The 23,642-nt window shown below is 42.2% G+C and overlaps 3 protein-coding genes across 3 annotated transcripts; 1 reads left to right on the top strand and 2 right to left on the bottom strand.

The window, feature by feature from the left end:
• The first annotated feature begins 243 nt into the window (after positions 1–243).
• Positions 244–12,263, top strand: LOC112568617. Its single transcript, XM_025245995.1, has 12 exons — positions 244–447; positions 1,037–1,207; positions 2,100–2,459; positions 2,835–2,968; positions 3,560–3,728; positions 4,297–4,458; positions 4,554–4,724; positions 4,948–6,422; positions 6,574–6,734; positions 7,172–7,332; positions 8,371–11,086; positions 11,627–12,263. Exons 2-8 carry the CDS (start codon positions 1,102–1,104, stop codon positions 5,442–5,444), a joined length of 1,599 nt encoding a protein of 532 aa, XP_025101780.1. The 5' UTR covers positions 244–447; positions 1,037–1,101; the 3' UTR covers positions 5,445–6,422; positions 6,574–6,734; positions 7,172–7,332; positions 8,371–11,086; positions 11,627–12,263.
• On the bottom strand, positions 11,869–20,158 carry LOC112568616 (multidrug resistance-associated protein 1-like). The gene is given in 18 exon segments (XM_025245994.1): positions 11,869–12,616; positions 12,975–13,169; positions 13,457–13,623; positions 13,988–14,146; positions 14,387–14,533; positions 14,936–15,037; positions 15,524–15,647; positions 16,001–16,200; positions 16,538–16,848; positions 17,310–17,541; positions 17,929–18,055; positions 18,236–18,344; positions 18,587–18,773; positions 19,047–19,214; positions 19,344–19,477; positions 19,480–19,519; positions 19,661–19,787; positions 20,092–20,158. Coding segments are annotated over 18 exon segments (2,697 nt in total). The 5' UTR covers positions 20,145–20,158; the 3' UTR covers positions 11,869–12,501.
• On the bottom strand, positions 20,111–23,642 carry LOC112568619 (multidrug resistance-associated protein 1-like). The gene is given in 10 exon segments (XM_025245998.1): positions 20,111–20,158; positions 20,334–20,417; positions 20,793–20,940; positions 21,368–21,505; positions 21,703–21,891; positions 22,258–22,365; positions 22,367–22,390; positions 22,532–22,711; positions 23,088–23,242; positions 23,589–23,642. Coding segments are annotated over 6 exon segments (639 nt in total). The 5' UTR covers positions 22,574–22,711; positions 23,088–23,242; positions 23,589–23,642; the 3' UTR covers positions 20,111–20,158; positions 20,334–20,417; positions 20,793–20,802.

The raw sequence follows: 23,642 nt of genomic DNA, 5'->3' as shown, positions 1-23,642 counted from the left end.
TCTACCCTGGCATAACTCGGAATATCAGGGGACTGTATTCTGAAGCAAAAACTAATTTGCAAAATACATTTGTCTCCCTTTCGCGTTAGCCTCGCACTGATTAAAAAATAACTCACTCATTGCTGCTTACATATTTGGTAAAATATCAGCCAGACTAAATGAGGAGAACAAAACAACATTATTTATTTCATTTATATAAATCATCGTTACTTTCTATAAATCTGCACTAAGACGATGTGCGAGGTTAAGTGTTGATCTCCATCTTTGTTGACACACGACGCATAACCGTTCGTGTGTCGCTTCCGCGACATTTCAACAACGGGATGCTGTCAGTGTGGTCTCGTATTTCAATCTGTTGTAAAACCTTCCTGAATACAGTGCCACTGACCCTGGAGGTGCCTGCCTACAGAAGTCAGACCTGCCTGTAGGACTGTCAGATCTAACAAGGTAGTCGCTGCACTCCTGCAGACATTTCTGATTACTTTGATTTCAAATGTACGTTTCGCCGGGAACTGGGACTATACATCATCTTTAACAGGAATAAGACTCACATAAGAACACTCTTTTAAGGACAAATAATTGATTACATCAGTAAGTGTCTGAAACAATAATTCACTTGTAGGACTTCCGGTCTAGATTTTCTTTTATCAGTAAACAGCGCGGTATGCGTCCCTTGAGTGATGCGATGCATGAATGGAAACAGTTTAGTTTAGGGAGAGACAAACTGTCTTGGGTTTTAAGAACATTTTTACAATCAAATGGTTAACTTTCGAAACATATTTTGCTGTTTTTAAGGACAAACACGTACAACGATTTCCTAATTTTTTTTATGTTTGTCAAACTGTATCAAACGTTCGTCCATAAATGTCAGAATCCTAATTAACTTTAGGCAGTTTATATGTATAATACATATTGTGTTAAATTATTTTATTTTGTGAATTCCGATTTACTGTCTATGAGTATGACAGTAGAGACTGCCATCATTTTTCAGCAATTAGTATCTGTGAATGTAGATACTGTTCGTACCTTTACTCAGGTCCCTTACCTGGCACCTTCTGAAGGAAGCGCTATGTCCATCTACACAACAATGCCGCAGATGCGATGGGAGGCCTGCTGACGTTGGTTCCAACGATCGTGATGCTGGCGCTCACTAAATGGACTTGTGGTAACCAGCGCCAGAGAGAAGGAAAGAACACAATGTCACATGGTGAGCGCACACACACATATATATATATATAATATATAAACACAAGCATATTACCTTAGTAAATCCAGAGGTAGATAAAGAGTTACTCTTGGGGAACGTGAAATGTTTGAACCTGAGCGTCTATGAATAAGTTTTCTCTGCTGATACATTTTATTGATTTAAAATGAAAGATCTACTGAAAATATATCTTTTATCTGAACTCCCTATCGTCATAGCACGGCATTTAAATACAGCCAACCTTACCTGGAGGGCTTTTCGACGGGCGGCATCGTCTTGCATTTGTTATGAGTTAAAAACCATTACTGAACAACATAAGAAAGTTTTGTTAGATCACTTATTTAAAAAAAATCATCTACCATATAAATTCTAAACTGTTAAACTGTTTATCAGCTTTATAAGTTGTACAATTACATGATCATTTGACTGGTACTTCCATTAGTTTTTTGTGTGTGTAATTTAGTGGTTTTAAAGCGACAATAGGAAGCACTTAATCTTCTAGCTCTTTTAGTTATTTTTTTATAAATTTTTGAAAATCCTTAAAATTCGTGCGTACCGGTGTGTAAAACTGCCTCTAGCTCTTCCGTCCGCAGTGAGTTAAGTTACCAAAATACATTTGCCTAAAATAGACGAAAATGTGCACACAGTGGAAAACTTATTTCACGATTTGCAGAATAGACTTTGAAATATAAAAATAAATATAAATATTGACTAAATAATTACAAGTGAACTAAATGCCATGTGAAAACGCGCAGACAGCAGTGCCTTTTTTACCCACAAAAGTATTTAATTTAAAATTTAACGAGGAGCGTCCAGTTAAAATATGTTTAAAATTTGTTTCACTTTTGTTGTGATAAGAACATGTGGAGAACGAATAGTTTTTTGGCTTCTGCAGAATCCTTCCAAGAAATGACTGTGTGCAAAGGCCAAACTGTCACCGTTAACATCTGGCCTAACGTTTCCAGTGTCGAAGATCTGATTGGCTATCCGCCCTTAGACTCTCGAGGTAGAAACCTCAGGGGACAATGTGCTTATGTCTTCAGCGGCCAGGACCCTCGACCTTTTGTCATCTTCACCTACAGCCTCAGCGGCCTCCGATTTGAAATCATTTCTCCATCAGCTAAGTTCAGCGATAAGTTTCCATGGCTTCTTACCTTCTACAATATCGACAAGCTAGATTCCAGATACATAAGTTGCACTGTGCAAAACGGATCTTCGAAAGCGTGGAAAACAAATTTTAACTTCATCATTACAGGTAAATATCAGAGCCTCAGGAAGTAACTCGCTCACTTGTTCTCTCTCACTTACACACACACACACACGCACATAAACCATCTCTGTGTTTTAATAATCGTACACATCCATATGGGTTGTACTGTACATGTCCTTTTTCTTCATATATTTAGTAACAGTCGTAGAAACTCTTATCTCATTACACATTTTATAATGATTCTTATAGCAAAATGGAAAGTCGGAAATTTTCTTACGATATTCTGATTAACGTAACCAAAGAAATTTGAATCTTGGCTATTTTGCTCACATTGCTTTGCTGTTTATACCCAATTTTCGCGAATCTTGATTTACATTTCGAAAAATACTTTATTTTGAACATTTTGTTTTATACTTTTAGATATGAAGTCTCCTTTGCTTACTTCAAACCGAATTACAATGAGAACATTGCCGAGAAACAATGTCATGACTGTTGAGTGTTCATTAAAGACACCCGTGTTATCCGGATATCCACCCATCCATCTGGCTCTCAGGGTAAGTTGACAGTAGAGGTTTGCACCTGCATCTTTTACCGAGCAGTTTTCATGTCCAGCCTGTCGTGTGTCTGCGATTATTTGACTGTCCTTGTGCCATGCTCCCTACACTTGGCTGGCCTGACGTGGGGTGAATCAAGCGACCTTTCACCTCGTCCTTGTGCAACCTTATCCGTTCTGCAAGACCACGGGCCCTGACCCGCGGCGCTTGTCGTCACGCGTCAGCTGCTCGCAGGAACGACTCCTAAAGGTGCCAGTAATTGCCTCCCTTATGTATTCATTCTTATACGCACAGAGAGATGTGTTCTAAGATGCTCCCCATAGGTATATGTCCTACTCGGCCCAGGCGGCACTGCGCGGGGTAGCTACTCTGGCCGCGTGAGTGGTTGTGTGTTTGTGTGTTTGTGTGTTTGCGTGTTTGTGCCGACTGCTTGAGCGGCTGTGAGCGTGCATCCGCGACGTAGAGGACGGCTACGCGACACAACCGACGATCTACTCTTTTAAATGGTAAAATTGTGATTAAAGAGTTGTTTAGATTTCAGTACTTAATGTGTTTAGCACTCAAACTAAATCAAGCACATCTTTTATCCAGGGTCCATATGGAGAGTTAATAGAAAGCAGCAAACTGCCTACCTTGTTATCAACTCTCCCTGATGGCTACCTGGCAGGAACGTACTCCTGCGTCCTGGAGGGTCAGGCTATGGCATGCATATCTCCACGGCTAGTGGGCTCCCAACTGAATGCTTCCATTCATATTGAATGTAAGATTTCCAAGTCTTTACTCCAGGAACACGACGGTACGAGTGTAATTAAAATACATTCAGATGTGTCTAGCAACAGGACTGGCAAAATTAGCTTTCAACATTTACAATGTTCACGTCCTTAGTTTTGCACTAAATAAAACAGTGTTCTTCCTCAAAACTCTTTCACTCTTATTTAATTGCGATGTATACTTTAAGTTTGTTGTTTTCTTAAAGCAGTGCGACTAATCAGCGAATTCAGGTAACAGCAAAGATATTCTTACTTGCCTTGCATCTGAAATCTTTTGTGCCATCAGCAGTCCAGCTACTCAATCACAGATGAACTGTCAGCGGTGTGTGTGCGTGTGATGTGTAGTGTGCATGGGAATGATCTATTTTTTTTAAAATATATATTGGATAAAGACCACACCTCCCATTTAAATTGCCCATTGGGACTAATAAAGTTGGCTGTTATTGTTATTGTTAAACATTGTATCGCTTAGTTAGTAATGTTCAAGGGTTTGGTCACATTGGACTTGCATGTGTAAGAAGATTGTTTCACTTCGTCGTCGTTTTCACGATTGTTTAGCCATCTTGCCAAGACCTATAATCGAACACCCTCCATTTCTGATTGGTCGTGACGATGCTCATGTCAACTGCACCGTCCTTTTAAACCAGTTTGCTGCTGCTGATCTTGGTTCGGGCCATCCGCTTACCTGGGACGTCAACGGCCTTCCTCAGAGAAATCTAGGTAAGTTCAATAATAGGTTAGCTGCTGGTTGTCATCATTAATAACGCACACGTGTTTGTCTGCAGAGTATCTGAAATGACATCCCCTGTCTCCAGGAAGCACCAGGAGATGGCGCCTTATACCAGAAGGTCGAGTGGGCGTGCTGCAATACGTCAGTGAACTATTTTTAGGCACGGTTGGAATCCTCCACATAGAGCAGAACATCACCTGCACTGTGAGAGTTGGGCTCAAGACGTCAGCCTCGTCTTGGATAGTGCAGGTTGTTTGTGAGTGTCAGTCATTTACTCTTTCTTTTATGCCATATCGTTCTTTTTTAAATATCTTTAATTTCCATACGTCTTTCAGAACCTGTTTCTGTATATCCCTCGCTGACTGAACCCTGTCTGTAAACTGTTCACTTTTTTGGTTGAATATGGACACTTGAGTTACTATAACGAATATGAATGTCATTTAACATAGCACGTATATTTATGCTTCGTTTTTTGGCAGTTCCGCCACTTCCGCCCACTATCCTTGGTCCTGACTCCGTTCTGATTGGAGACGTCACGCAGTTCCGGTGCGTTACAGAGGGTGCCAGCCTTGTAGCCCCCACTATTAATTGGGACGATAATTCGGGGCGACACCTGCAGGACATGACGCACAGCTCGTACGTCACTTACCAAGAAAGAAGCCAGTGGAAAGCGTCACAATACAGTTCTAATCGTCTGCGGACACCAGAAACATTAAACAACGGCCGTTGGCTCAGACTAAAGAGAAGTGCACTCTTTTGGAGGTCCTCTGTGTTAACCAAGAGCGATTTTCAAAGGTTCGGCAACTCGCCAAGAAAGCTTTATGATGCCACAGCGATTATTAAAAGGATTAGAAAAAGGTGGAAAGGAAGAGTTTCCGCATCTGTCCAGGTTTTTAGTACCAACAACAACGCTCGGAACCGCAGAGGTAGCGAACACAAGATTTTTTTCTTCCGTCTCGATTGCAGGCCGACGTAGAATCTGGAACCACCATCCCACCCTGGAAATTTGTTGCCAAGAAACACCTTGGAAAACTCCGACTTTTCAGTAGAAAGTAGGACACCAAGTGTCAAGAGGAATGGAGAAAGAACGGAGGGACAAGAGACAAAGACACGGAAGGATAGGAAAGCGGTTTCGAGGGCTCGAGCTAAACGCAAAGACCACAAAAGCACTGGAAAGGACACAGCCTTCTCCACTGAGCAATACCCGCGAGCAGTCAAGTTAGATTCTGTGGCGCAGACCGATCTTTTCACAAGAACAGACTCACCTGCAGGTCACAGGTCAAGGAGGGCAAATGCCGAGGTAAAAGACGCCGCGGGAATGCCCATAGAAAGTATTAAGGATGGCAAGCGTCTTGAAATAGCATCCCGAGTTTCGCAGAGTAAGAGATACGCTTCTTCAGGCAGTGAGGATGATGACGCTTGGCTTTTAGGGGGAGAAAATTTTGAGGACGAAGAAAACAACAGGAATAAAGAACGTACACAGAGTAAGCCAGTGGAATCCGCGAATAAGGAGCCGAGTTCCGTCACATCTTGGAAACAGGGAAACGATGAGAAAGTCAAAGGTTCCCAACATGATCTTAGCAGGAGGAACACAATGTCTCCTCTTTCCACTGAGAATAACATAAGTGCAAGTAACGAAGGACAGAAGAAAGGTGGATACTTTGGTGCAGATCATGAAATGATGAGAAAGACGGCCTAGAAAACAGACTCAACGCATCAAGCACGCAGACACAGAGGCATGGCAACAGTGATGGGAGAAAAAGTGGATTGGAAGATGAAGGACCTGATGGCAGCTACCTGGGCAAGAAGCACAAGGCGACAACAATGTATCGGGTGGTGTCCGTACTGGACTTCCTACCCTTGCCAGAAGCGCGGGAAACTGAGCTTAAGTGCATAGTCCATCATCTGACACTGGCCGAGAAAATCATTGCCATCAAGAAAGTGTATATCACAGGTGAGTCCTCTATTCTTGCTGTCTCTGTCTTCTTCCTCTTCTTCTCCTTCGTTGTTGTCTTCATATGTATAATCTTCACACTCATATATACATTGAGTCAGCCTCTTTAAAGCTTTAATGTCAAAGGGATTTTGTGTTGTTGAATGTTCAGATCCTCCCTTTGAGCCGGTGATACTAGGTCCTAATGAGATACGTCAGGGCGAAAATGCCACGTGGACGTGCCACAGCAAAGGACCCTCTTCTTCTCCTCCTATAATCAGAATGGTCAGATAATCAGTCACGTGATCTGACAACACTTAGCTGGACCTCTAGGTAAAGTTTGTTGGACATGTGGCTATCGTAGGGCTTTGAGTTCCATAGTTTGCTGATATCTTGCTGTCCCTAATTTCGTCATAAGTATAGTGCTGTCATTATTTTTTTCTGTTTTGTACTGTCAGGGACACATGCAGCACATAGCATGTCAACAGGTGTAATGTCAAATAAAACACACAAAGATCTACCAGTGCTTCAGCAAAAAGAAATAGTTTATTTCTATAGTATATTACTGTCTTTAGATACGTGTTGGATTAGGAAGCATGAAATAATAATACAGTATCTTTATACAGGTAGAGTTTGTTGTGGGTTGTTGCTGCTATTATTCTAACAAAATATGTTTTGGGTGGTAACAGTCCTGTTCCTCGATCAGTGCGGGTAAAACGTGATTTTATTTTTTCTTTCTCCGTGTTCTTTCTGTCTTCCTCTACGTGTAGTACCTCGTTCCTTGGAGAGGACGGGCGGCTGTGGCACAACGTGACCAGCAAGCTGACCTACTCGCCGAGCTGGCAGGAGCGGGACATGAAACTGCGCTGTACAGCTACCTTCTCCATCATCACCATCAGTGTTTCTGGCATGATCAACATTAGTGTCAAAGGTCAGCGTTGCGCCTTAAGCGTTTACGTTTTCACGCACGCTCGCACGGACACGCGCACACACACTGTCTCTCGCTCACATAACTAGATACACGTGGACCTACTGCTGTACACCTTTATCGTCAGCTTATTGTACAGAATCAACGAAGGGCTCTGGAGACAGGCAGTATTGATGAAACTACCTACATTAAATATATTTATGATACTGGTGTGACTTCCTGACGGATCTTGTTGAGAATGTACTGCTACGTAGTGTCACCGTTACATTTACTAAGATGGCACCGACTGCTCAAGAGTTCAACTGTCTATTTGTCTGTGTTCATCCTTTGTCTCTGTGAGCAAGATCTCTGGCCAGGGTCACGAATCTTCACGCAAATCCTTAAAAGGATGTGTTTTTCATATTATGATCTACACTTTCAGTTTCTGGATTATCTCCGCTTGGATTTTTAGACTTGGTTCTATTTTGATCGGTGGTCACGTGGCAACCGCTCGCTGTAACCTTCATCAGTATCGTCTTCGTTGCCGCTGCTGATGGTGATTATAGACGTTCTGATTATCGTGTAATTTTCTCAGTTTTTGGTGACATTATTTATTGGTGCGGTTTCCTAGTATTTGACAACTTTCCTCTTCAATAAAAATGATTGCTATGGTGACGGCTGTGCGTTGATTCAAAATGAGGAACTGCAGCTTCTCACAGTCATCGTTAGTATTTGATAGTGTCTGGGTCATGGGGTAGTTCTGCATGCGTGCAAAGAATTATCGTGCTCATGTTCCTTTCTGTGGTGACTGTTGTGTTCACCTGTATGTATGTACTTACAGTGCTTTGAGCCTGACTGGTGCTGCAAAGCCGACGATCCTGACATCTTTCACTGATGTTAAAGACAGTGACTGTTGTAAGAAAAAGGCGACTGACAATAGTTTGTGTGTCGTTTTGTCGATAAGAGGACGCAAGGCTTTGTGTCCATTTTGATCAAATTATATTTACTCCATTGTTACGATGCCGTTACTAAGCAAAGCACTTTCTTCTGAAATCTTTACAGATGACTCCTCATCATTGTCAGAAAAGCTAGGGTCGGCTGACGTCACAGGATCTACGCACACACAGACAGAAACCAGTTCTGGTGAAAACACGTCTGCTCCACGTCCTCACCCAGACACGTCTTCTGGCTCCGGTACTAAGACCCTTGTCAACTCCGTGCCAAACGGCGAACAAGAACCTAAAGCTAACATGAATGCAAGTCCCGAAGAACAAAGTCTCGTGTATTCCATGTCTAAAACAAGACGATATCTGCTGGAAAGTACATCTAACACAGGTGACAACGACATGGAAGCCTCAGGGAACAATAGCACAAGGTCAACATCTAACACAGATGACAACAAGAACCTTGTAGATAAACACAGCATGCAAGTCTCTGAGAACAATAGTGCAAGGTCAGCATCCAACACAAGCGACAACGGTAACCTTGTGGATAAACACAGGATAGAAGTCTCAGGGCACAATAGTGTAAGTTCAAGGTCTTCACAAGAGGGAAATCATTTGGATCATTCAAGTGGACGTTCCGATGCCAGCGTCGTCCCACCCACCAAAGCTGACGACCTCAATAGCAGCAGAGATAACACCAGCGAGAAGAAAATTCTGGAGCTCTCAAACTTGAGAGTTCTACTGAAGACATTGCACACAAGAGGCAAGACTCTACCGACTTGGAAAAGGCACGAGTTCTTATCAGACAATACCACTTCTGTTGGTAATTTTGTCAAGAAAATTGAAATGGATACAGATTCTAATATTTCGTCTGAAGCAGAGCTCAGAGGATCTCCGAAGCCCTTTGACGATGATAAAACAACTGTTAATTTTAATACATCTTACAATGATACAAAAGTGTTTTCTCCTGCAGAGAGCGAAGTATCTCACAGTCAAGAGGTGATGAATTCATTTAGAAAAGAAGATAAAACCTTGCAAACTAACGGCAACGAATCTGCAGAAAAGAAACTATATACGGCAGGTAATAGTACATCAAGTAACACCAACAGTTCCAATACGCTTAGCAATGAAGCGCAAGGTAGTGGACGATATAATCCGGGTTTACCTAACTCTCTAAACACATCTAATCCCATCAGCTACAAAGTCAACTTCACGAAGTCAAACACTGAAAAAGATGTTTATTCAGACCTAGGAGTTGAAAGTTATGTAGAGGGAAGCAAAGCCAGAAGCTCAAGACATCCAAGCACACTGAATGATAAAGTGAATTCTTCAGTTGCTACGAGCAGTGGTAAATTAAACCTAACATCTCAGGAAAACACTCTCAGCCCTAAACATACGGACTTGGAAGTGGGGGTGAAAAATGTACACGAAAAGAGCCAAATCAAAATATCCGGTTGTTAAAAATACAAGAAAGCAGGAGCGAAATGAAAGCGATGATTCTCGCAGTGAAAGACTGAACTTAGCATCTTGGACAAAGTCTCCTGAGCTGACAGAAATCGGCCTTCAAGGTGTCAAAAACAAAACCACAACACCACTTGCTGAGAGAGCTAAAGAACATCCCAGTAATTTGAAAACAAACAGTGGAATACATACTTCAGTAACTGTAAGAAGAGGTGCACCAAACAGGACGTCATGGGATAACTCTTCTAACACTGGGAATATCTTAGATTCGCAGCTCGGTGTTAAAAAGGATGAAAAAGAAAAAATCAGACACCCTCGTTTTGAAAATACGAAGCACCGCCCCAATAACTTACAGGCAGAGGATGGAGTAATCTCTGATGTGATTAGCAGGAACGATGCACAGAACCTCACGTCACAGCCCGCCACAGCAGGTCACAACTCGTCACAGCCCGTCACAGGTCCCAACAGGTCACAGCCCGTCAAGACGGGTGGCAAGGACAAAGAACTTGGTAGTGGAGTCTTTGATGGCAAGGCCAGCCTCGTCACACCCAGGCTCTCGGTTTCAGAGGCATCGTTCCCACCATTGAATAGCATGATACCAAACACTGGCGAGAAGGATTGGAAGGCGCATGTCGACCAGCCTGTCCCACAATTGTATGACGACTATGACAGGTTCGAGAACTTCGAAAAACCGGACAAGAAAAATGTTGAGAAGGAACCGGCCCAAGACTTGCCAGCGAACGCCGGCACGGACAAAATGATGTTTGCCGCTGGCTTTGTGTCCGTCTTCATCTTGCTGGTGTTGGTGGCGCTAGGGTTGTTGTGGTACAAAAGACTCCGCAGGCACCCCGATCCCACTGACGGGTACTAAGTCACCATTGGACCTGGTACTGGGCAAACTGGCAGAGTGCAGTGAAGTTCGGAGAAATTAGGATTGTTTTCAGCGTTGTCCTTCCAAACGCTGGCTTCGGCAGTAGAATACTGTTCTAGTAAATTTCTTCTGGAAGATTCTCAAGATGCTGTGTTCCACATTCACGACGTTTTTAGTACTACCCGCATCGTCTTCGGTTTGTTTCTGCAAGGATCTGAACAACAGCACAGGGGGATGACATATACACTTGTATCTGGGCCCTGAGGGTAAAGTTCAGTAATAAAGCCCTCCAACTCTGGTAGTCCGACACAGCCGCAACTGCTGTTAGCTAGAGTCTATATACAGAAACTATTTAAAGCCCTGTCGTCATGAAGCAGGTGTTTTAGCTAGAGTCTACATACAGAAACTATTTACAGCCCTGTCGTCATGAAGCAGGTGTGGTTTGCCTGCAGCTAAGCGAGTCGGTGCCGTCTGTGTTCAACATCGGCAATTGGACACTCAGGTGTGTGTCTTCAAAATACTATTTGTTAGGAATATTATTAATCTGGAGACATTCCGTTTTTATTTTAAAGTTCAGTAAAAAGAATCTGGCTAGTGTGTGTTTGTTTAACACAAAATTATTTAGTTGGATATAAGTTATTCCATATTATTATGCTTGCATTACAATGAAAGGTTTTCTCACATAACTCTTAAATAGAAACAAGACAAAAGCGAGCATACAAGGAGCTATAGCTTCAGAATACAATCCTACACACCTTTACAGGGTTGGTCTGGAGTCACACTGCCATCTTCTGCTTCACAGTAGGGACCAAGTAGTTCGTCCCACTTCACGTCACTGCGGTGGTGTGCCGATGTTTTAACTTTATCTTAGATGCTGGTCCTGTTTCCTACCGCCACCAATGGAGCTTTAACATGTTATGTCACGTGGTGGTAAGAGATAATGGCGAGTTTCCGGTTATGTTTTTGGAGTTCTGCTTAATTCTGCCATGATTCCTTTTTGTATGTGTTAAAAGTAGCTTGATGAAACATCTTATGTTCTTAGGCTTTCTTCCCTCCTTCTCGACCGCAAAAGTGCAGGATGCCTGAATATACTACAAGTGCTGTGCCGACACCACGTGTTGTGTCCCTTGTGTCCTCGTGTCGGCGATCCATATTGCGTACCAGTAACAAACCAATATGACATGTTTTCCATATTTAAGTTGTTGTTGCCTCATGGACGTGTATTGATCGTGGGGTAGGGTGTAAGGGACAGAAAATATTAGGAAAGAAATGAACAACAAAAAATACTTTGAACAATTTATTCAACTTTCTGTGAAAAACAAAGATAGGTTTAACTTAAAGTATAAAGTGGAAGTGTTCGAACAAAATACTCATGATAGGTTGTTTTATGATAAGACGCATGTATACACTAAGTTGGCATGTGTTCTCTTGTAAAACTGATTGAAATACCTGATGCAGCGACAAGATGTCATGTTGAGAAACAAAAGCAGTGTCCCAGATATGTTATCACCTTTTAATGTTTTGAAATACTCTGCTTGTACGTTTCTTTTCCCGTCTATTAACAGGAAATCAATCTGAATTCTGTTCTTCTCTCTACTGGGAATCATTTAAATTGTCTTAACCAATTAGATCCTAAAATGAAGCTGCTTACCTTTCAAGAAAAAATAATTTCCATATCATACCGTGTTCAAAAGTCTGCGAAAAGTATTATGTAAGATTGTAAAATAATGTGTCGAATGTATGGAAATGTAACAGCACACTGACGCATCATCCATACTACAGCATGTACACGTACAATGTACGTCTTTTAAAAACACTTGACCTCTACCACAAGTCACGATGTCCACCCTCTCACCCCGTTGTCAGTTATTTCCAGCTGTCAGTTGGTCGTTAGCCTCTTGTCGTCACGCGCTCATCTCACGGGACGATCTTAGCGTCCTTTGCCATCCCGTAGAAGACACTTCTAGGGTTGCTGAGAAGGTTGGCAGGTGTGTCGAACTCTAAAATCTCTCCCGCATCGAGCACAATAATCCTGAAAGATAATCATCGCACACTTTACCACGTGTCTGCATTTAACCATAGTTTTTTCTTCTTCTGAGGAGTAGTTGTAGGCGATGTGGCTTAAACACCTTTCGCCATGACAATAAGAATCAGGTATCATGGTCCCTGTCACCATAGGAGATTTTTTTTAATGGTATGTGCTCATACTCCTCTGTGAATGTTTCTGCCTGCATTGTGTACAAGTCCTTTATCGTGTTGTTGTTATTATTATTATCATCAGTAGTAGTAGTAATTTTCTATTTGTTATGTTAAGACTGTCGTCAAAAACCAAAACGGAAGATAAAGGGAAACAACTACAACGCAAAGACAGGAAGACTAGAGACACTCACTTATCATAGTCAAGAACGGTATTAATCCGATGTGCTATCGTGAACACAGTGCAGTCCTTAAAGGCCGTGCGCACAGTTCGTTGGATGAGCTCGTCCGTCTCCATGTCAACCGCTGCCGTGGCCTCGTCCATGATGAGGACCTTGGTCTTCCGCAGCATGGAACGCACCAGGCACACCAGCTGTCTCTGGCCCACACTAAACATAGATTGTGGAACCAAAGTTCGCCAGATCACTTCACATCCAATAAACATCCCTCACCAAAAAAAAAAAAAAATGTCCCCTCCCTCAATCCCATCGCCCAAAACGAGGCTGCACTTTTAAGCGACGGGTTGAAAACAACAAATATATGACTGGAACGTGTTTACATAATTATCTATTCAAATGAACACAGAATCATTACCATTTCTGGAACTTGGTGACCAACAGTTTTGAACTAAAGGAGTAAATAACAAGATTTCCGTTTGTCATGCCAAGATAGTTACCTCAAGTTGTGGCCTCCTTCGCCACAGTTGTAGTCCAGCCCACCTTTGAGACTGTCCACGAAGTCCTCCAGGTGGGCCTGCTCCAGTGCCGCCCAGATCTGCTCGTCGGTAAACTTGTCGAAGGGATCGATGTTGAACCTCAAAGAGCCGGAAAACAGAACCGGATCCTGAAATAAACCATTTTTGTAGGATGTCGAGTGAGTTTGGATGGCACAGTGTGTGGATTTACAAGAAGACTTCTTGAGAATGGTAATATAAGGCTCTCGACTAAAGCTACGAGCAAAGACTCTGACTTCATGAGATCAAAGAGATACAAGTGATTAGATGAGGTGTCCTAGTACTCTCTCCTGCATTCGATTTGTCAATCATGTATATTCAAACGTCGGGTTTTATTTTCATCGCCAGCTTGACTTAAGTCTCGAGAACCAATTTAATATTTGAGGAGGAATACGAAACAAGTGCATCAGGTATTGTCCTTAAAGAGTATCTAGGTAGAAAATGCTTGTCAGTCCAGTACTAGACAATGCTGACCTGCGGCAGTGTGGTCAGACTTCTCCTCAGGTCATGCAGGCCGATGTCTGAAATGTCCACTCCGTCGATGGTGATGCTGCCCCCAGCAGATTCAATGAGCCGGAACAGTGCCATGGACAATGAAGACTTGCCAGCCCCTGTTCTGCCCACGATTCCCACCTTGACAAGGCGACCATGAACATCAGAAGAAATTTAGATGGTTTTGCAAAGCACATATCCAAGGAATTGCATGATATATCTAGTATGGATCATTTTTTTTAAACAGCCGATCTTTTTTTTTTTCTAGTTCAAAACAGAAATTAATCTCTTAATATTTTACAAGAGTTTAATCAAACCACTCAACAGTTGACTGAGATTTTAGAAAATGAGAGCTATACATGTCAAGAATAGACTACGTACCTTTTGGCCGCCTTTAATTTTGCACGTGATACCCTTGAGCACGAGACCGAGGCCGTCCCTGTAGCGCGTGCTGAAACCTTTGAACGTGATGTCGCCATAGCGAGGCCACTCGTTACCAGGGCGATTGTCAGGGTTGATCCAAGCCGGCTGAGAGCAGAATGCACCCGCTACTTAATAACTGGCATCCATATCCGAACGTGTTTCAGTTATAACAGTTACAGTGCCGGGTGGTTCTGATATTCCTACGCGTGTTTCTTAATATCAAGTGGACATGGATGTGTGTGGGCGTGGTCGCATGCAGGAAGGTGGAAGGGTGGGTCTCCTTTTGCGTGCATGATTATAAAATGATTATTGCTACCTTAACACTGGGCATGGGAATGACTATGAAATCACCAAACATAATGATAATACAAAATGTAAAGACTACACTTGACATTATTTTTTTTTAAATCTATTTACGTCCAGATGCTCTAGTTCTTAATATCTAATGTCTAGCGTCGTTCGTTGTGGAAGGAGAAAGTAAAGGTGGTGTTGGGGCGGTGGATGCACCTCTTGTGGTAGCTTGGAGTACTCCACAATGCGTTCCACGGATATCACGTTGCTCTCCAGAAGCGTGGAATTCTGGACCAGCATGTTGAGCGAGCTCGTCACCTGGACACAACAACTGCCAATGTACACCCCAGGTCCTGACCAGCTTTTGTAGCGTCCGTAAGGACTGCCTAGAGTCAGCAATAGGTGCAGTGCAGTGATATCCTTAACTTTCAACTTTTACACTTTCAAAATATTTTGACATAATATTTGCGAGACATGAAATAGATTTTTCGCATAAAATACACAGACTCGTGTTATTATCTTTTATTTTACCAGAATTGTTAAACATTTGGTGGGAAATTCATTGCATTTTGTTTTTAGATGATGTAGGCTTTACATAAACTAACTAAAAATACTAGAACATAGTTCAGAGGTCAGGTAAGGTAACATTGTGGTGATTTTTGTTGAGTCAGCATCTTAGCAAGCGGTCTCCTTTGTAAATGTGCAAAAGTAGCAGGCAATTGAAACAAAAGAGCTAATAGAATAGACAAAAGATGTGTTGACTGATGCTAGAAGATGTTTTGCCTGCTGGCAAAGTTTCCAGACCTGCAAAGCGTAGGACACAGAGAGTCCGACCAGGCTGCCAGTCATGTCGTCTCCAGTAACTGCAAACAGCGCCGCGAACAACACGACGAAGTTGCCCAAAAGCTCTAGTCTTACTCGAAGCCATCTGCATTAGAAGCAACATTTAATATGAGGTGATATTGTTTAGATATATATATATACTAGATATCCCAAACAAAACCGTAAAAGATCAACATTAAGACTAACCTGAATCTGAACAAATATTTTTGACTTTCACGAAGTGACGCCGATTTGTTAAAAGTGAACATGCTATTAGCTTAAATAGTGCAACAATTGTACTTTGTACTTCAAGAAATAAGTCCCACTCCATATTTGTGAGCGAGGAACATTCCAGGCCCCGAAGTCAATCTGACAGCGCATAACCGCTAGAACCCGAAGCCCTGATGTCCACGTCGGTCAGTGTGGCAGTGAACGCTGATGGTGATATTGGACCCTTACCTGGAAGCAGCTGTGAAGGCGAAGTAGTAGGTGTGGTTTTCGTCAACACGCCGGGCAGACTCCTCGGCAAACCTCTCGCACGCTCCAAAGGCCCGGATGCACATGGCGCCGCTGATGGTCTCGCTGAAATGAGCGTAAATCGGCGAGCGGGATGTCGACTCGTTCCGCCTCAACTGTCGTGACGTCGGCATGTAGACTTTCTAGCGACAGGAGAGAGAAACACATACTTTAAGGCATACTTTACCACTTCTACAACAAAAAGAATGGGTTTTTGTTAAACAACTTCATAAAGTAGTACAAGCTAACACAAATGTAAAAGTTCCTTGAAATTTTTTAATAGGTTCAGGATTTTAAAGATCAACAGTAGTTTTCTAAAATACTTATTGTCATTCCTTCAGTCTTTGAAAAGCAAACCACGTTCTTGATGTCACAATTGTGTAAAAGAAAATTAGCAGGAAACAGATGGAGCTTTGCACTAAATCCTAGGAAGCAAAAGGTGGAAATGCAAAGTATGAAAGAAAGGCCGGTCACTCCAACCTGCACAAGGTAGTAGACGATCATGACAGGTGCTGCGGCGGCCATGAAGATAGGGGTGGTGTAGGAGATGACGATGAGCACACTGAGGACCGTGAACAGCTGCTGCACGAACACCAACACCAGTTTGGCCATCTGCGCGTCCAGGATGTCCACGTCCCGCGAGAAGCGATTCATCACGCGGCCAAGCGGCGTTGTGTCGAAGAAGTTCATTGGCTGGCGCATGATGTTAGACAGCATGGATGCATGCAGCTTCTTAGAGGCCACGACCATACCGAGGCTTATAGCGGCAACAAATATGAGGGTGGCGACACCTGGGGATCGAAGCACATGTTGGCTTTATGATAATCTGACGTTCGTGATATCAGACACTAATACAAATTAAGGATTACTTGTGTCCTTCCTCTGCAATTAGCACGTGTTTCCTTCTGACCTGCGGACCTTTCAGTCCTCATTTTTTTTGCCAACAGGCCTTGTTTGGTAGCTGTATTTTTCGCTTCATGCTTAGAGTTTGATCGATTTGAATATAAACCGTAAATAAATAATGATTCATAATTCTCTAACACAATAACAAGTATTTTTCTGTATTAGAAAGTGGGCAAAATAAAAGTGATAATATTACCTTGCGGTGTGTAAAAATGTTTCTAGGTCGGACAAATATCTGGACATGTTTTGTATTCTTGTGGAGTAATGTACCTGACTGCATTATAAAGTACCTGACTAGAAGTTAGTGAACAATCTAGTAGACACAGATTGGTAGAAATAAAGCCATTACCTTGCAGGATACCAAAGACGCTGTAGATAATTAGGTAGGTGTATGTTTTGGAAGTGTATTCATTGGAGCCGGCCAAGGTACGGTTCTGTAGAAACGAGTCTTCTGTCCACATGGACAGCCAGATGGAAGCAAGTATACCCAGGCCCTGGTACAGGATGAGCATGAGGATGACAGTGAGGCTGGACCACACTCCGAAGGCTCGCACAAAGTCTATCAGAACGTAGGTCTTTATCTGTGGAGGACAGAGCTGGTGTCATTGGCTTGACTGTCATGTGCTCTGCTATAAACTGCATGCTGGGTAAAGCCGTCAACTTGTAAGACACTGAGGCAGGGGAGTCGATGCAACAACAAGTAAAACAATGGCAGAGCTCGTAAAGGATGTTCATTTAGGGAAACAGCTTCCGGACATTGGTAAATGAAAATAAGTTCATGTCGAGAACATTGTTACACTTTTCTTACATTCAGTGTACAAGTAAATATATATATAGAATTGTAAGCAATAGCTTTTAATACAATAAGAAATGAACATTATATAGAAATAGTGGAGCACACGTTAAGAATAGACATCAGACCTTGAGATGAACATATTTTAAGTCTAGGACAAAGAGAATCTGCCAACCGTTCCTTCCTCCACTTTCTCCTCTGCAACAAGAGTTGTTCCTGGGGCTGATGTATCGTCGTCCTCTTCATCCTCCTCGCCGCTGATACTAATGGGGTTTTTCTGCAGGGTGTTTTCTAGTCTGTCTCTGTTGGTTAATAAAATCGTTAACAGTCAATGTGAGTATCTGGTAACCTGTGATTGTAAGACGCTAACAAAAACATTTCTCTGACATTTCTATGACTACCTTGTTACACAGATATTAATCCTTACATCCGTGCAGGTGAAAATTATGCAACACCTCAAAAAAAATTAAAATGTTCCTCACTTCATTGTCATCTTAATGCGGCGGAAGTACTCTTCTTCGTCTGCTGATGTCAGGCCATCGGAAGTGACGCATTCAACCTTCTCCATTATCTGATAGCGAATCCTCTGGACTGTAAGCAAATAAAAAATGTTGTCTGACCAAGGCCGAGAATTCTAATTCCATTGTGCATCACCTTTTCAACCCCTTGAAACCTTGACTGATTTTAAGAGATGCCAAACGACTACAATTTCCCATAGACTTATGGTCATGTTTAATCTCTTACAATAGTTGTATATTTTTGCACTACACAAATATAGACTTTAAACAAGTCCTTTGACTTCTGATACATCAGCTTTGGTTGTAGGTTATTACTCTCTGCGTCGTCGAAATCATCGTCGTCTTCCCGTAGAAGATAGGTCCTCAGGAACTGTGCGAAAGGGCCATCCCGACTGAGGAGGTATTCGTAGGTGCCTGACTGGATCACGTGACCTCGGTCCATTACGATGATGAAGTCAACAGAGGGCAGCCAGTGGACCGCGTGGGTGACAAGAACTCGTGTCTAAAATAAAATACAACAGGCTATAGTTATGAAAGGAATTAAATCGTCGTACCAGGGAGTAAACAAGTTCTGAGTTTTTGTCTCCTTTAGTTATAAAACGATCTCAAGGCTACACGGAGGTGGCTTTCCTTTTCAGACCTGAGTTAAAAGACAGAGGCAAAGATGGCGTATAGCAAACCAATGTTTGGCATGCGAGAGAAAGATTCAAATGGTAACTGCTGGTTCAATGTTTGATAAAACTTTCCTTTGAAAGCACCAACAAGATAGACTCACCTTGTCCTTCAGGAGGCCTGCTGAGCCAATGACTTTCTTGAACAGATGCTTCCCCACGTGAGTATCAACGGAAGACAGGGGGTCGTCCAACAGGTAGATGTCGGCGTTTTTGTAGACAGCGCGCGCCATACTCAGTCGCTGCTTTTGTCCGCCACTCATGTTCACGCCCTGACATAGTTACAGTCGACCAATGAAATTACATTTTGATAGTAGTATCAACAAAAAGGGTATTAAATGGAACCCAACATAAACAACAAAATGTTATACAGCGCAGTCTCAGTACAGCTAACGGCTGACCTTTTCACCTATCTCGGAGAAATCTCCACCTGGCATGAGATCAAGGTCTCGCTGCAGTGCGCATGCTCGAATGACCTTGCGATACCAATTTTCGTTCATCTCGCTGCCAAACAGAATATTGTCTCGGAAGTTTGATTCTGGATCCAAGGCTCTTGGGGAACATAAGCCACGTGTCCCTGTGAGCAGAGACAAAGTAAATCATGTTACGGCTTGGTTTACTTTTCTTTGTTCTTCGACATAGGTTTTAGCAACCGATGACAATCTATAGAAAGAAATAAGGGCTTCAGGTAATTTAGACTGATTTGTTTGTAACATACCTGAACTGACAAAGTGCCCTTGACCTTTTCCATCTCGCCCAAAATGGCGGCCAGCAAAGACGATTTTCCGGCACCAACCGAGCCAACCACAGCCACAAGTTTTCCACTCGGGATTTGGAGATTAATGCTTTCAAACCGCACATAGAAACGAAACGAGTTCATTCAATTATCAGTAACTATGTAGACTAGCTACTCATACGTAATGACCAGCAAATTCCTTGCGCTGATATCGAAATTTGCAATGGTTCCCGCTAACTTTTTTTTGCCAGGAGGACTCAAAATTATAAAAAAAAATGAACTTAAAAAGAATAAAACATGTTTTGTAGTCAAAAAATATTGCTAATGAAACTTTAAGCTTCAAAACAGTTAGCAAAACAATTGTCTACTTTCAATAATGTATCATTATTGGATGAGGATTTAATTCCGCTTACTTTTTAAGGGCCGGGACAGCGGCGCGGTCCCATGTAAACATTGCGTTGTTCATCTCAACCGCGGAACCTAATCTGCAACAAAATACACATGCAACACAACGAACCTCCATTGAAAGCCTGTTGAAGAAAGTAAACTGGTTATTCTGTAGCGTGACATGGAGGCAGAGGAGTACCCGCCACTAAACCACCCTGAGACAGGTTGTTTCCCTTTTGCCACAAATAGTTGTCTACCCTGTGCTTACCCGTGTCGAGACTGCCCATCACCTGTGAACAGCTCATATCTTCACATGCAAGGAAATCGGTAGGCGACAAATCGAAACGTGTCCCTGCAGGAAACCAAAAAAAAAATAAGTTTTTTTTAAATATTTTTTTTAGTAAATTGAGAGAAACAAACCTGTTCTCGCTCTTTTCTTCCTCTCTATCGACTCTAATCTACTACAATTCCTTCTATTGTATGCATTCCCTGTTGACAGAAATTCAGATCATGTACTTCAACTCCCAAAACACTTGTTTAGTGTTTACTGACCCTGTAACTAATAACCGTTATGAGAAATATTTATTTAGCATGTCTCGTTCTGTTCTGAACTCACCAAACGGCTGATTAACCGACATTTTTACTAACTGACACTCTAGGTAATATACCTATGCACATTTACGTGAATGTAAATTATAAATATTGCACGCTGAACAAGCATTCTTACCTGTACAATGTCAGACACAAAGGTGGGAAGCATGTTGATTGGCTGTCGAAGGATGTTCAAGAGAGAAAGCGAGACGAAGGCCACACTGGGCTCCAAATGTGGTCAGAGCGTTCAGTTGCACGTAGGTGATAAACGTTGCCATGGTAACCTGTTCCGAAAGTACTAGCTGCCGTAATGTCTTCAACAATTAAGAAAATAAGTAATAAACAGTATTAACAAGTATTAGACAACTGCCGTTGCACAGAGCACTAACGGACAAGAAAAGAATAAATTTAAAGTGTATATATCTGCACATAAAGGTATTTTGTATCATACAGTAGACATGTCTGGAGGACTGGCCAGGTTACAATAAGACCACGAAAACCTTCTTTCGTTATTGCTTGCAGAGTTTTCTATCCTAGAAATAAAATTTATTGAAGTATACACTTTTTACCAAGGACATTATAAAAGAGTGAAATATCCTTTCCTTTATACATGTAAATAAATTATTAATTTGATGATAAGCATATATATATATATAATTTGTGATTTGTGAGACAGCTTGTGATGAACAAGGAGTCAGGTTGGAATGTTACCAGAACAGGGGAGCAAATCCAGCAGAAACTGTTGATGGTGTTGAGGACGGCGCCAGTTCTCAGAAGTTTCACTTCTTTCTCTCTAAGCTCTTTAATCTTCTCCTCGAAAGAGTGCTCCCATGCGTACATTTTCAATACCTAATTAAAAATTGACAAACCGATAATGACATAATATCGCAAAACACAAACAGCCATATAATGACAGCCAAAGTCCGGCCATAGCAACAACAGACATTGACAGTTACCGGCATTACAGAGTCTACAGATACAAAAACTAAACATTTAAAAAGTCAACTTTTGGTCTTTGTGACATGCTCGCGCGCATGCGCACGCACTTTGATACCGCTGAGGATCTCGTTCATCAGCTTGACCCTCTCATCCTTGACGATCAGCTGGTCAGCCTGCGCGCGGCGCGCCAGGACGGAGATGCGCGCGTTGACAGGGATGAGAGCCACGATGACCGCCACCCCGGCCACAAACGACACACCCAGGGTCTCGTTCAGCATGTAGAAGGCCACCCCGATCTGCACACGTCAGAGAGTGAGGACACGAGTTTTTGTAAGGAGTTCTGTCTGAATGTTTACCGTCTCTTTAGTCTAGTCATACACGTGCTAAGAAAAATTAGAAGAAACTAAAAAAAAAAAAAAAAAAAAAAAAAAAAAACCAACAAGAACGTGAACGCAGGATAACAAAGAAAGGAAGTGGAAAAAAGAAAACAAAACTGAGGCCGTAAAACAATAATGGAATAAAGATACAAAACGTAGAAGAAAAAAAAAATAAAGCAGAAAATTATCGTAAAAATGGAAGAGCAATTAGAAAGAACAAATGACAGAAATCCTTTAGTGAAATGAACTGCATTTTAACCAATGGGTAGGTGGACAGTGTCTCACCTGTAGAGGTGCCGATAGGACAATCCAGAAGTTAGTAGCCACGTCCTGAATACGCTGGCAGTCGACGGCCATCAGGTTGACGATTGAGCCCGCTAGTGAACCTCTTCTTCGCTTCATTATTCATCGTCAAGGACTGGAGAAATGAAGTGCAACAACAACTTCTGTTAACTGAGGAAAAACTTTTAGCAAATTGTACTAACTTTAACTGTAGCAATTATAATACGAAATATCACGTGCTCAATTATCATAAACTCATTTGACATGTCTTCCTCACCTTCCTGTAGACGGCAGCAGTAAGGGCTGCTTTTATCTTCATGGAGATGTTGTAAGAACGATAGAGTTTTGGTTGAAAAACATCGAGTACAGAAAGGTCACGCCGAAAAACCCACAAACGAGAAGCCAGCCATGCCACCGGTACCTGTGGTCTGTCGTCTCGATGTAGGCAATCAGCTCCCTGTGCAGGTGAAACAGGTAAATATGTTAACACTCAATAAAAAAAAAATACATGTCCTGAAATTAAGGAATTAGCAAAACATGAAGCTATTAACCACTGATTAATTTAACGTCTACCTGTCGCAAAATGGAAACTAAAGAGGCATTGACAATTTATCACTGTTCTTACCTGAACAAGTATCTATGCAGCAGGTCTGTGTAACATTCAGCCATGAATAGTGCAGACAAAATCGAGGAAAAAGTGTACTGCTATTGAGGATTTTAGTTGAATCTTACCTGTACTTCACCTGTATTCTCACCTGTGCACGAGTCAGGATTAGGAATGGCAGGATGAAGGATTAACCTTCGGCACAACTGACTCCATTAAGGTCACTGACCTGAGCAGGATGGGGTTGGCGAACTGTAGGAGGTCTGCAAGGAGGCGCATAATGTGTGCGAAGAATATCTGCGGGTAGAAGATTCTGAACAACACCCACATCAGCGAGGGTTGCTTGGTCACCGTTGCTTTTGTTTGCATTTCCTGTCGTCAGTTCTGCAAAAACAGGGCTTCCGGTAAGTATTATCAGTAGACGGAGAACTGATGGTGGTCACATTAGATGAGCTAAATACATCAAGCAATCTTATCAATAAATCAAGAGTCACGATGCGTGTGAGCCCGGATGTGCAAATTAGTGGGCCGTTAGCACTTGTGTAACTCCACACCAGTTCGAGACGAAACAAAGCAGAATATTTCTTTTGACTAACAAAATATTGTACAATGTCTTCAGGTCACAGAGAGTTTTCGCGCGATGATCATATAACACAAACGCGTGCGTGGAAGGAAGAGATGGAGAAAAAAGAAAAAGAAAGAACCAGAAGTAGGACGGTCAAGAGGTCACCTAAAAGGTTAGTTGTTTCCGTTGCCTTGTTCTTAAGAATGCCAGGAGGACCGA

The sequence above is a fragment of the Pomacea canaliculata genome, linkage group LG7, assembly GCF_003073045.1.
Source record: "Pomacea canaliculata isolate SZHN2017 linkage group LG7, ASM307304v1, whole genome shotgun sequence".
Taxonomy (NCBI): domain Eukaryota; kingdom Metazoa; phylum Mollusca; class Gastropoda; order Architaenioglossa; family Ampullariidae; genus Pomacea; species Pomacea canaliculata.
The sequence above is the reverse complement of the archived record's forward strand: the minus strand, read 5'-3'. Positions and strand labels throughout refer to the sequence as shown.

Coding starts and splice junctions, on each gene's coding strand:
- LOC112568617 (XM_025245995.1), top strand. CDS start 1,102: ATGGGAGGCCTGCTGACGTTGGTTCCAACGATCGTGATGCTGGCGCTC. Junction 2,460..2,834: donor TTTTAACTTCATCATTACAG/GTAAATATCAGA, acceptor TTATACTTTTAG/ATATGAAGTCTCCTTTGCTT. Junction 4,725..4,947: donor TTGGATAGTGCAGGTTGTTT/GTGAGTGTCAGT, acceptor GTTTTTTGGCAG/TTCCGCCACTTCCGCCCACT.